The sequence below is a fragment of the Schistocerca gregaria genome, chromosome 4, assembly GCF_023897955.1.
Source record: "Schistocerca gregaria isolate iqSchGreg1 chromosome 4, iqSchGreg1.2, whole genome shotgun sequence".
Lineage (NCBI taxonomy): Eukaryota > Metazoa > Arthropoda > Insecta > Orthoptera > Acrididae > Schistocerca > Schistocerca gregaria.
In genome coordinates this window covers 92,065,773-92,076,940 of record NC_064923.1, presented here as the reverse complement: position 1 = coordinate 92,076,940, position 11,168 = coordinate 92,065,773, and the positions used below count along the sequence as shown (strand labels likewise).

General features: G+C 41.8%; 1 protein-coding gene across 1 annotated transcript in view; it reads left to right on the top strand.

Moving 5' to 3' along the window:
- The first annotated feature begins 2,390 nt into the window (after nt 1-2,390).
- LOC126267611 (uncharacterized) overlaps nt 2,391-11,168 on the top strand; it is a 523,505-nt gene continuing 514,727 nt past the window's right edge. The window contains exon 1 of the mRNA XM_049972912.1: nt 2,391-2,534. Coding sequence (XP_049828869.1) covers nt 2,497-2,534 — 38 coding nt within the window. The 5' untranslated portion in view covers nt 2,391-2,496. The remainder of the gene's footprint in view (nt 2,535-11,168) is intronic.

The following is an 11,168-nucleotide window of genomic DNA, read 5'->3' as shown; positions in this document are numbered from 1 at the left end:
TGCGTTACTGAACAGCACAGGAATAAGATTAGCCTACCGAGCCAAACACAGTCTAAGATCACAGATTCACTCAGGGGAAACTATTTACCAGTCCACACAAATTCAGGAATATAGAAAATGAGATGTCAAGTTCGCGACAAATTTTATACAGGACAAACAGGAAAAAAAAATTCGGGATTGTAAATCGAGAACACACCAGAAATAGCGATACAAATTCATCCACGTCTTTCATTCAGATGAACAGAGAAAGCCACAAAGCGGATTGGATGGAACGAGCAATGCAAATATTACACATGATGTACTGAAAGGAATAAGCATGATTATCTTGGAAAAAATAGAAGTTTATATACACACATATAACTACGCACAGAACGTATTAAACGAACAAAATGATCTTAAATACAAACACTATATCAAAAATTTTATTGACATATTAAGTATAAATAAAGGGTTAACATATATGGGCAATCTGATTTTACAAGCAAAAGTAAAATTAACAGCAAAGATCAAATTATTCATACATGGAAACTAGTAGATTAATAAATTAAAACGAAATTGTAACAATACAACATCGTTGGTGTTCTGTAAGATAAATCTGTCAAAAGTGTAAATACTAGTAAACAGAACAAAAAGCCCAAAGCCAACCAAAAATCTCATCTACAACTACATTAACAAACCAGATATGGCAGTGCAGCTGAAACAATCATATTATCACGCCACCTATAAGACATAACACCAAATCACTAGACAGTAACAGCACCAATCGATGTTTTATGAACGCGAAAAAGAGCTGGACACAAATAATACTCTATAATCACCCACTATTTTCAACAGTTATATGTTGTTGTTGTGGTCTTCAGTCCTGAGACTGGTTTGATGCAGCTCTCCATCCTACGCTATCCTGTGCAAGCTTCTACATCTCCCAGTACCTACTGCAACCTACATCCTTCTGAATCTGCTTAGTGTATTCATCTCTTGGCCTCACTCTACGATTTTTACCCTCCATGCTGCCCTCCAATACTAAATTGGTGATCCCTTGATGCCTCAGAACATGTCCTACCAACCGATCCCTTCTTCTAGTCAAATTGTGCCACAAACTCCTCTTCTCCCCAATTCTATTCAATACCTCCTCATTAGTTATGTGATCTACCCATCTAATCTTCAGCATTCTTCTGTAGCACCCCATTTCGGAAGCTTCTCTTCTCTTCTTGTCCAAACTATTCATCATCCATGTTTCACTTCCATACATGGCTACACTCCATACAAATACTTTCAGAAACGACTTCCTGACACTTAAATGTATACTCGATGTTAACAAATTTCTCTTCTTCAGAAACGTTTTCCTTGCCATTGCCATTCTAAATTTTATATCCTATCTACTTCGACCATCATCAGTCTTTTTGCTCCCCAAATAGCAAAACTTCTTTACTAATTTAAGTGTCTCATTTCTTAATCGAATTCCCTCAGCATCATCCGACTTTATTCGACTACATTCCATGACCCTAGTTTTACTTTTGTTGATGTTCATCTTATATCCTCCTTTCAAGACACTGTCCATTCCGTTCAACTGCTCTTCCAAGTCTTTTGCTGTCTCTGACATGATTACAATGTCAGTGAACCTCAATTTTTTTATTTCTTCTCTATGGATTTTAATACCTACTCCGAATTTTTTTTTTGTTTCCTTTACTGATTGCTCAATATACAGATTGAATAACATCGGGGATAGGCTACAACCCTGTTTCACTCCCTTCCCAACCACTGCTTCCCTTTCATGCCCCTCCACTCTTATAACAGCCATCTGGTTTCTGTACAAATTGTAAATAGCCTTTCGCTCCATATATTTTACCCCTGCCACCTTGAAAATCTGAAAGAGAGTATTCCAGTCAACATTGTCGAAAGCTTTCCCTAAGTCTACAAATGCTAGAAACGCTATATATAAGAAAAAGGCAACTAGAAAAAGGCACTGTAGCCAAAATAGACCTATCCCAAACCAATGAAGCACGAAATACTTTAAACAGCCGCGTTTTGGATTCCTCTACTTATAAATAAAGTACAGGTTATACCTGAACTTCGGAATCACTTAAGTCTTAACGAATACATCGGCCGTTGCAATTGACTCGTGTAGCGAGTAGTCTATTGGGACGCGAAAGTTGCTCGAGTAGAATGTGCCTAACGCCCAGCTGTCGCAGCGGCCCGCCAGTCTTGGCGGACTGTTTGTAAACACAGCTGGCTGTGCTGCCGCTTCCCCTCCCCTCTCTCGAGACGCGAGACACTTCGGGCCACTCCCTCCCCCCCCCTCCCTCCTTCCCTCGCTCCCACCTCCCCTCTCTGCCCGCTCACAGCTGTGCCGCCGTGCGCTCCCGATTCCCGTCATCAGTCGCGAGCCGAGCGGTATCGGGCCAGTGGCTTTCAGAGTACACCAACACTGTTCAGTGTGTCGTATTGTGTGAGCAGTGCGTCCCGTGTGGTGCGTGAGTGGTGCGTGCCTGCTGTGTCATGGCGTTCCAGTGCAGAGCCGCGGACCGCCCCCACAGGTAGGCCGAACATCACGTCACGTCATAATACGGTCTGCACCAAGTGCCCGCAGCGGTCTGGGGTGCGCATTAGCGCCGTACTTCGATTAACTCACCCCAAACCGGGCAAGTACATGTCACGATACACTGAAGTCCTAGCGAACAACACGTCAGCGCACCGAGATGTGAGGCTCTAGATGGACTAAGGAAAGGGAAAGTGTCCACGCTCAGTCGTTTGCCTGTTTCTCTCTTGGTACTGGCCATCCGCTTTAACAACTATAGCACCACATCTCTCTTTGCTGTTTGCTTTTTTTCCAGTATTGCCTCATCATCTCCCCAATTCTTCACTTTACTTCTGTCCATGATGTTCCAAATTTCGTTTTTATTAAGTCTGAAAAGCTTTCTGAATTCCGTATTTTATTATTTAAAACATACTTTCTCTCTGTTACTTACAATTATTTTATGGCGTTTCTTTCTAGTTGTTCTATTATTCCTGTAATTTGTGCTATCCACTCATATTTCCAGAAATACACGATAATTTCTCTCGTTAGCCTATAGTCATTTATTTGGCAGAGATGACCATAGAGGATTAGATTTTACCTATCAGTTACTTCTATTTTCCCTATATTCTTTTAGATATTTTCTTTACTTCTCATTTTCTAACATCTTTAGTTTGTATTGTCCACATCATGTTCCTAATAATTTGTCATTCAAGGGTCTCTATTATGTGTGGCTTATAGCTCGCCTTGAAGTGTTCAAATCCATAAAACCATTGTGGTCTTATCACAGCCGTCTAGTGTTTCAATTTTATATTTCTAGATGCGCGTTTCTTATTCTATACATATTTCGTTAAACATTATTCTCAACTTTTGCATCTATTACAAATTTTTCTAGTTCATTTTCGTGCATAATTTTTCCAATACTTTTAAATTTACTTTCTCTTTCTACTTTACAATTTTCTATCTATTTATTCTGCCTCTTTTATATTTGTCATGAATTTCATGTTTTTCTTTTGAAATTCAGAGAACACTCTATGAAGTCCACCCTCAGTACTTCTGCTGCATCTGAAAAGTTCAAATCGATACAGTTTTACGACGAACACTCCTGCCACAGTATTCATAAGAATAGCTTTAGAGCTGAACTTTGTATTGAAATACAGTTTACTTATCTGGCAGTTCGCGCCTACTTCTGAGGTTCCTGTTGACGTCACAACCATTTATAAAAGATAGATCTAAGACTGTTTTTCAGCTACGACTGAAATATAGCTCATTAATTTTAGCGTATCCACTTTTTATTTACACTTCTTCCAATTCAGTAAACACAGCATAAAACGTTTTCCACAGCAAATAAAGTCACAGTTTGTGTAGCAAAACGTTGTATTGTGTACTACACTTGATTACGGTCGAAACACTAGTGACACCTTTTGATGCCGGAATTGCTTGGTTTATCCATGACATATTGTTCCAGACGCATCCAGAACATGCGATGACTCAACTAAATGTTGTTCAAATTACCTCTTTTAAAGCTTAACAGAAATCCAAGTTAATTGATATGTTTCGCACACGAAAATATTTCGAAAAGTTATGAAAATAAAGGAAATTTACGAAAGTGACAAGACAGATTAACTGTTTATCAAAAATGTAGATATGGGATCACGTTATACAATTAGAATAATGTAGTTTGGTAAATTAAACAAATATAAGTGACATTTCTCATAACAGAGGATATTTTTATTTTGTAAAGAAAAAATAAGAAGAAAGTTGTATTATATACAAAGTTTGTTATGACATCTACACGAAGACTAGTTTTCGTATCATAACCCGGCAACGTATAAAAATACCGATATACAGCATATTCGACTAACTTTATTCACGGCAGAACGTCACCAGGCTGTTGCAGCATTGTGTAAATAACGAAAAACGTGATTCAGTCACTATGCATCCGGAACTAAGGACATCTATGTTTGAAAATAAAACGGTATCTTAAGTTTCCATAATATCAGAAAGTTATGTAATAACTTGGTTTATTATAACGTCTGCCAGCTACTCTTTCCAGAAGATTGACAGCTTTTATCAGAGTTCTTGAAATTATTGCAAAATCATCTGTGAAAGCCAGCCTGATTACCGTCTTTCCATTTTATTTCCTTCTCAGAGTTACGCATTTTTTCAGTCCTAAATTCTAGATTGTTCATCTTTTATTTATTATTGCATTGTATGTTATTTGAAACACATTGTTTTGACGTTAAGTCCAATAACACTCTGCATTCGTTCCCCTGTATCTTTGCATTCACATTACGTGATGTAATGATCATATTACATTTACTCTGTATTATGTACGATTTCTTAGGGCCACTGTGGCCCCAGCGAAAATGCAGAATAAATTTAACAGAGAGTTAAGTAATGCATTTGCAATAGTGTGTTAGAAGTTTTGCTCACAACAACTCCTTCCCTGTTACTGTCTTTATCTTCATTTCAGTGTAGAAAATTTTCACTCTGTTTAAAAGGCTTTATGCAGATCTCTGTAAACTAGCCTTGCTGTCAGACATTCACGTCTGGTCGTACGCAAATCACAACGCTCACACCACTGTGGTTTTGTCAAATTTTAAACAAGTTAGGTTTGTTTATCTGAATTCTTGCATGACTGCTCTACAGTTTTAGCTTTAAGTGCTTGACAGAGGGATCATCGAACAGTTTTCAGACAATTTCTCTACCGTTGCACTCTAGAAGAGCACGTTGGGAAAACGATCAGTAGAATTTACCGTGCGAGCTCTGATTTCTTCAAAGATTTCGTGAAAAGATCTCGCCGTAGTGAGAAACGCCTTTGTTTTAATAATTACCACCCCATCTCTCGTCTCATACCCTTGATACGCTCTCCCCTCTCATAATAACACGAAGTGAGCTGCCCTGCTTTGTGCTTTTTGGACGTCCTCTCTCAATCGGAACTAGTTAGTATCCTATGCCGCACAGTATCACTTCAAAAGAGGACAGACAAGCGTAACGTAGGCAGTTTGTCATTTAAATATTTTACCAATAAAACGCAGTCTTTGATTCGCCTTCCCGCTGTTCATAACCGCGATCCGTAGGTAACTATTTGACTGACAGCCTTTAAATTTGTGTGATTTATCGTGTACCTTTTATTACTTAATTGTGTGACTTGACACTTTTCATTATTTACATTCAATTGCTATCTTTCGCACCACACAGATATATTGTCTAAGTCATTTTGCAAATGATTTTGACACGGTAAATGGATGTGCAAACAAACTGAGAGGGTTGCTCAGAGTGTCTGCTAAATAGTTTATATAGATTAGGAACAGCGTAGGGCCTGTAACACTTCCTTGGGGAATGCCAGATATCACTTCTGTTTTACTCGATGATTTTCTGTCGATTACTGCGTACTGTGACCATATTGGCAGGGAGCAGAATGCCGTAGGCTCACACTGTCATTAGAAGTTTTCCTGTGAGGAAAAATGTCAAAAGGCGTCCGAAAATCTTGAAGTGTGGAATCAATTTCGATAGGACTCATTACTTACTGTGTTTCACAAGAACGATACTTCCTGAATCCGTGATCACTATGTGTTAATAGATCTTTTATTCGGGTTTATTCAAAACGTTCGAACAGAGTGTATGTTACAAAATCCTCCTCAAAGTTGACGTTGGCGATTGGGGTCTGGAATTCAGCGGGTTACTTCTGTTTTCTTTATTGTGTCCTGGTGTGTCCTGTGCAACGTTCCAGTCCTTATGTATGAATCTGCCATCAATCGAGCGGTCGTATATATTTGGTAAATACAGAGCTATTACATCATACTACGAAAGGAACCTAACTAACTGGTACACAACCTGGACCAGAAGACTTATCATTGCCAAGTGATTGTTGCTCATCTACACCGAGGGTATCTATTTGTAAGTTACTCATGTTAGCGGCTGACTCAAATTGTGGAATATTTATTGCGTCTTCTTTGGTGAAGGAGTTTTGGAAAACCATGTTTAGTAACACTGCATTAGTAGAAGAGTCATGAGTAACACTACCGTTGCCGTTGAGCGCTGAAGATTTTGTGTCTTGCCGCTGGTGTACTTTACATACGATCAAAATCTCTTTGGATTTCCTGCCAGATTTCAAGAGACCCGTCCGTAATTCTAAGAGTGTTGCCGGTACAGGATTTTGCGTGCGAACTGACCTCTCGACTGTGTCCCACAAATGTTCGATGAGACTCATGTCGGGTGATCTAGAGCGGGGGAGGGAGGGGGACAGGTCATTCTCTCGAATTGTCCAAAATGTTCCTCAAACCAGTTGCGAACAAGTGTGGCCAGGGACATGGCGTATTGTCATCCATAATTATTCCAGCGCTGTTTGGGAACATGATGTCCTTGAGTGGCTGCAAATGGTGTCCAAGTAGCAATTTCCAGTCGATGTAAACAAATTTCACACCGTTATCGAGCCACCACCAGCTTGCGTAGTGCCTTGTTGACAACTTGGCTCTATGGCTTCGTGGGGACTGCGCCACACTGGATCTCTACCATCAGCTCTTACCAACTGAAATCGGGACTTATCTGACCAAGCCACTGTTTTAGAGTCGTCAAGAATCCAGCCGACAGGGTGAGGGGCCCGTGTGGGGTTCTGCAGGCCATGTCGTGCTGTTAGCGAAGGGCCTCGCCTCGGTCGTGTGCTGCCACAACCCATGAACGCCAAACCCCGCACTGCCCTAAAGGATATGTTCGTCGTCCGTCACATATTGGTTTCTGTGGCTGTTTCACGAAGTGTTGCTTGTCTGTTAGCCCTCACAACTCTACGCAAGTTTGACTGCTCTCGATCGTTACATGAAGGCCGTCGGCCATTGCTTCGTCCTTGGTGAGATGCAATGCCTGAAATTGCTACACCAAGAAGAAATGCAGATGACAAACGAATACTCATTGGATAACTATATTATACTAAAACTGACATGTGATTAGATTTTCATGCAATTTGGGTGCATAGATCCAGAGAAATCAGTACCCAGAAGAACCACCTCTGGCCGTAATAACGGCCTTGATTACATGAACATCAAGAGTTCAGATGGAAACCCAGTTCTAAGAAAAGAAGGGAAATCAGATAGGTGGAAGGAGTATATAGAGGGTCTATACAAGGGCGATGTACTTGAGGACCATATTATGAACATGGATGAGGATGTAGATGAAGATGAAATGGGAGATAAGATACTGCGTGAAGAGTTTGACCGAGCACTGAAAGACCTGAGTCGAAACAAGGCCTCAGGAGTAGGCAACATTCCATTAGAACTACTGACGGCCTTGGGAGAGCCAGTTCTGACAAAACTCCAGCATCTGGTGAGCAAGATGTATGAGACAGGCGAAATACCCGCAGACTTCAAGAAGAATATAATAATTCAAATCTCAAAGAAAGCAGGTGTTGACAGATGTGAAAATTACCGAAATATCAGTTTAATAAGTCACAGCTACAAAATACTAACGCGAATTCTTTACAAACGAATGTAAAAACTGGTAGAAGCCAACCTCGGCGAAGATCAGTTTGAATTTCGCAGAAATGTTGGAACATGAGAGGCAGTACTGACCCTACGACTTAGCTTAGAAAATAGATTAAGGAAAGGCAAACCTACATTTCTAGCATTTGTAGACTTAGAGAAAGCTTTTGACAATGCTGACTGGAATACTGTCTTTCAAATTCTAAAGGTGGCAGGGGTAAAATACAGGGAGTGAAAGGCTATTTACAATTTGTACAGAAACCAGATGGCAGTTATAAGAGTCAACGGGCATGAAAGGGAAGCAGTTGTTGGGAAGGGAGTGAGACAGGGTTGTAGCCTATCGCTGATGTTATTCAATCTGTATATTGAGCAAGCAGTAAGGGAAACAAAAGAAAAATTTGCAGTAGGAATTAAAATGGAGAAGAAATAAAAACTCTGAGGTTCGCCGACGACATTGTAATTCTGTCAGAGACAGCAAAGGACCTGGAGCAGCTGAACGGAATGGACAGTGTCTTGAAAGGAGGATATAAGATGAACATCAACAAAAGCAAAACTAGGATAATGGAATGTAGTCGAATTACGTTGGGTAACGCTGCGGGAATTAGATTAAGAAATGAGACACTTAAAATGGAAAAAGGAATTTTGCTATTTGGGGAGCAAAAAGACTGATGATGGTCGAAGTAGAGAGAATGTAAAATGTAGACTGGCAATGGCAAGGTAAGCGTTTCTGAAGAAGAGAAATTTGTTAACATCGAGTATAGATTTAAACGTCAGGAAGTCGTTACTGAAATTATTTGTATGGAGTGTAGCCATGTATGGAAGTGAAACATGGACGATAAATAGTTAGGACAAGAAGAGAATAGAAGCTTCCGAAATGGGGTGCTACAGAAGAATGCTGAAGATTAGATGGGTAGATCACATAAGTAATGAGGAGTTATTGAACAGAATTGGGGAGAAGAGGAATTTGTGGCACAACTTGACAAGAAGAAGGGACCGGTTGGTAGGGCATGTTCTGAGGCATCAAGGGATCACAAATTTTGCATATGAGGGCAGCGTGTAGGGTAAAAATCGTAGAGGGAGACCAAGAGATGAATACACTAAGCATATTCAGAAGGACGTAGGTTGCAGTAAGAGCGGGAGATGAAGAAGCTTGCACAGGATAGAGTAGCATGGAGAGCTGCATCAAACCAGTCTCAGGACTGAAGACAACAACAACAACGCCTGGGCATTGAGTCAAACACAGCTTTGATGGTGTGTACAGATACCGCTGCCCATGCAGTTTCAACGCGATACCACAGTTCATCAAGAGTAGTGACTGGCGTTTTGTGACGAGACAGTTGCTCGGCCACCATTGACCAGACGCTTTCAGTTGGTGAGAGATCTGGAGAATGTGCTGGCCAGGGCAGCAGTCGAACATTTCCTGTATCCAGAAAGGCCCGTACAGGACCTGCAACGTGCGGTCGTGCATTATCTTGCCGAAATGTAGGGTTTCGCAGGGATCGATTCTAGGGTAGAGTCGCGGGTCGAACACATCTGAAATGTAACGCGCCAGGTGATACGCCAGTATGGTGATGACGAATACATGCTTCCAACGTGTGTTCACCGCGATGTCGTCAAACACGAATGCGTCCATCGTGATGCTGTAAACAGAACCTGGATTCATCCGAAAAAATGACGTTTTGCCAGTCGTGCACCTAAGTTCGTCGTTGAGTACACCATCGGAGACGCTCCTGTCTGCGATTTAGCGTCAAGGGTAACCGCAGCCATGGTCTCCGAGCTGGTAGTCCATGGTGCTGCAAACGTCGTCTAACTGTTCGTGCAGATGGTTGTTGTCTTGCAAACGCCCCCATCTGTTGACTCAGGGATCGAGACGTGGCTGCACGATCCGTTACAGCCATGCGGATAAGATGCCTGTCATCTCCGTTGCTAGTCAGTCGAGGCCATTGGGATCCAGCACGGCATTGCTTATTACCCTCCTGAACCCACCGATTCCATATTCAGTCATTGGATCTCAACCAACCCGAGCATAAATGTCGCGTTACGATAAACCGCAATCGCGACAGGCTACAATCCGACTTTTATCAAAGTCGGAAACGTGATGGTACGCATTTCTCCTCCTTACACAAGGCATCGCAACAACGTTTCACCAGGCAACGCCGGTCAACTGCTGTTTGTGTATGAAAAATCGGTTGGAAACATTGCTCATGTCAGCACGTTGTGGGTGTCGCTACCGACGGCAACCTTGTGTGAATGCTCTGATAAGCATATCACAGCATCATCTTCCTGTCGGTTAAATTTCTCGTCTGTAGCACGTCATCTTCGTGGTGTAGCAGTTTTAATGACCAGTAGTGTATGTTATTCTCGGCGAGCTCTTGATACAGTTGATCTCCGAATACTGAATTACTTAACGATTTCCGAAACGGATTGTCACAGGCGTCCAACTAAAATTAACACTCCGCGTCCAGAGTCTGTACGGCGATAATCACGTCACCTGAGTACAAATGACAACTCCGCCAACCCGCCAACTCTCTGCCTTTTTGTATATTGTTTACGCGATACTACCGCCACCTATATATGTGCATATCGCTATCCCATGACTTCTATCACTTCAGTGTGTTCAGTGGAGGATACGTTTCGTGATACTGAGTCCATCAAACATGATAGGAGAACACTGGTCGACATAGAGACTTTCATTTAAAAGTATCTGTAGCAGCTGAGGTTTCACAGTTCAAGTATAAGGTCGAAATGCACCAGTGAGAGAAAACATTATGCCCAACTGGTTAGCCGGCCGCGGTGGCCGTGCGGTTCTGGCGCTGCAGTCCGGAACCGCGGGACTGCTACGGCCGCAGGTTCGAATCCTGCCTCGGGCATGGATGTTTGTGATGTCCTTAGGTTAGTTAGGTTTAAGTAGTTCTAAGTTCTAGGGGACTTATGACCTAAGATGTTGGGTCCCATAGTGCTCAGAGCCATTTTTGAACCCAACTGGTCAATACCGTGTGTCTTCACTTTTGGAACACAGTACGGCATCCTTTCTGCGTGGCATAGATTCAGTAAGTCCTTTGGTAGTTTTCCGGAGGCAGATGGCACCCAGATGCCTAGAAAGAGATCACCTAGTTCCCATAAATTACGGGACGGCGTTTTGTGGTCGTGGTTCTGGCACCCAGTAGCGTCCCAGATGT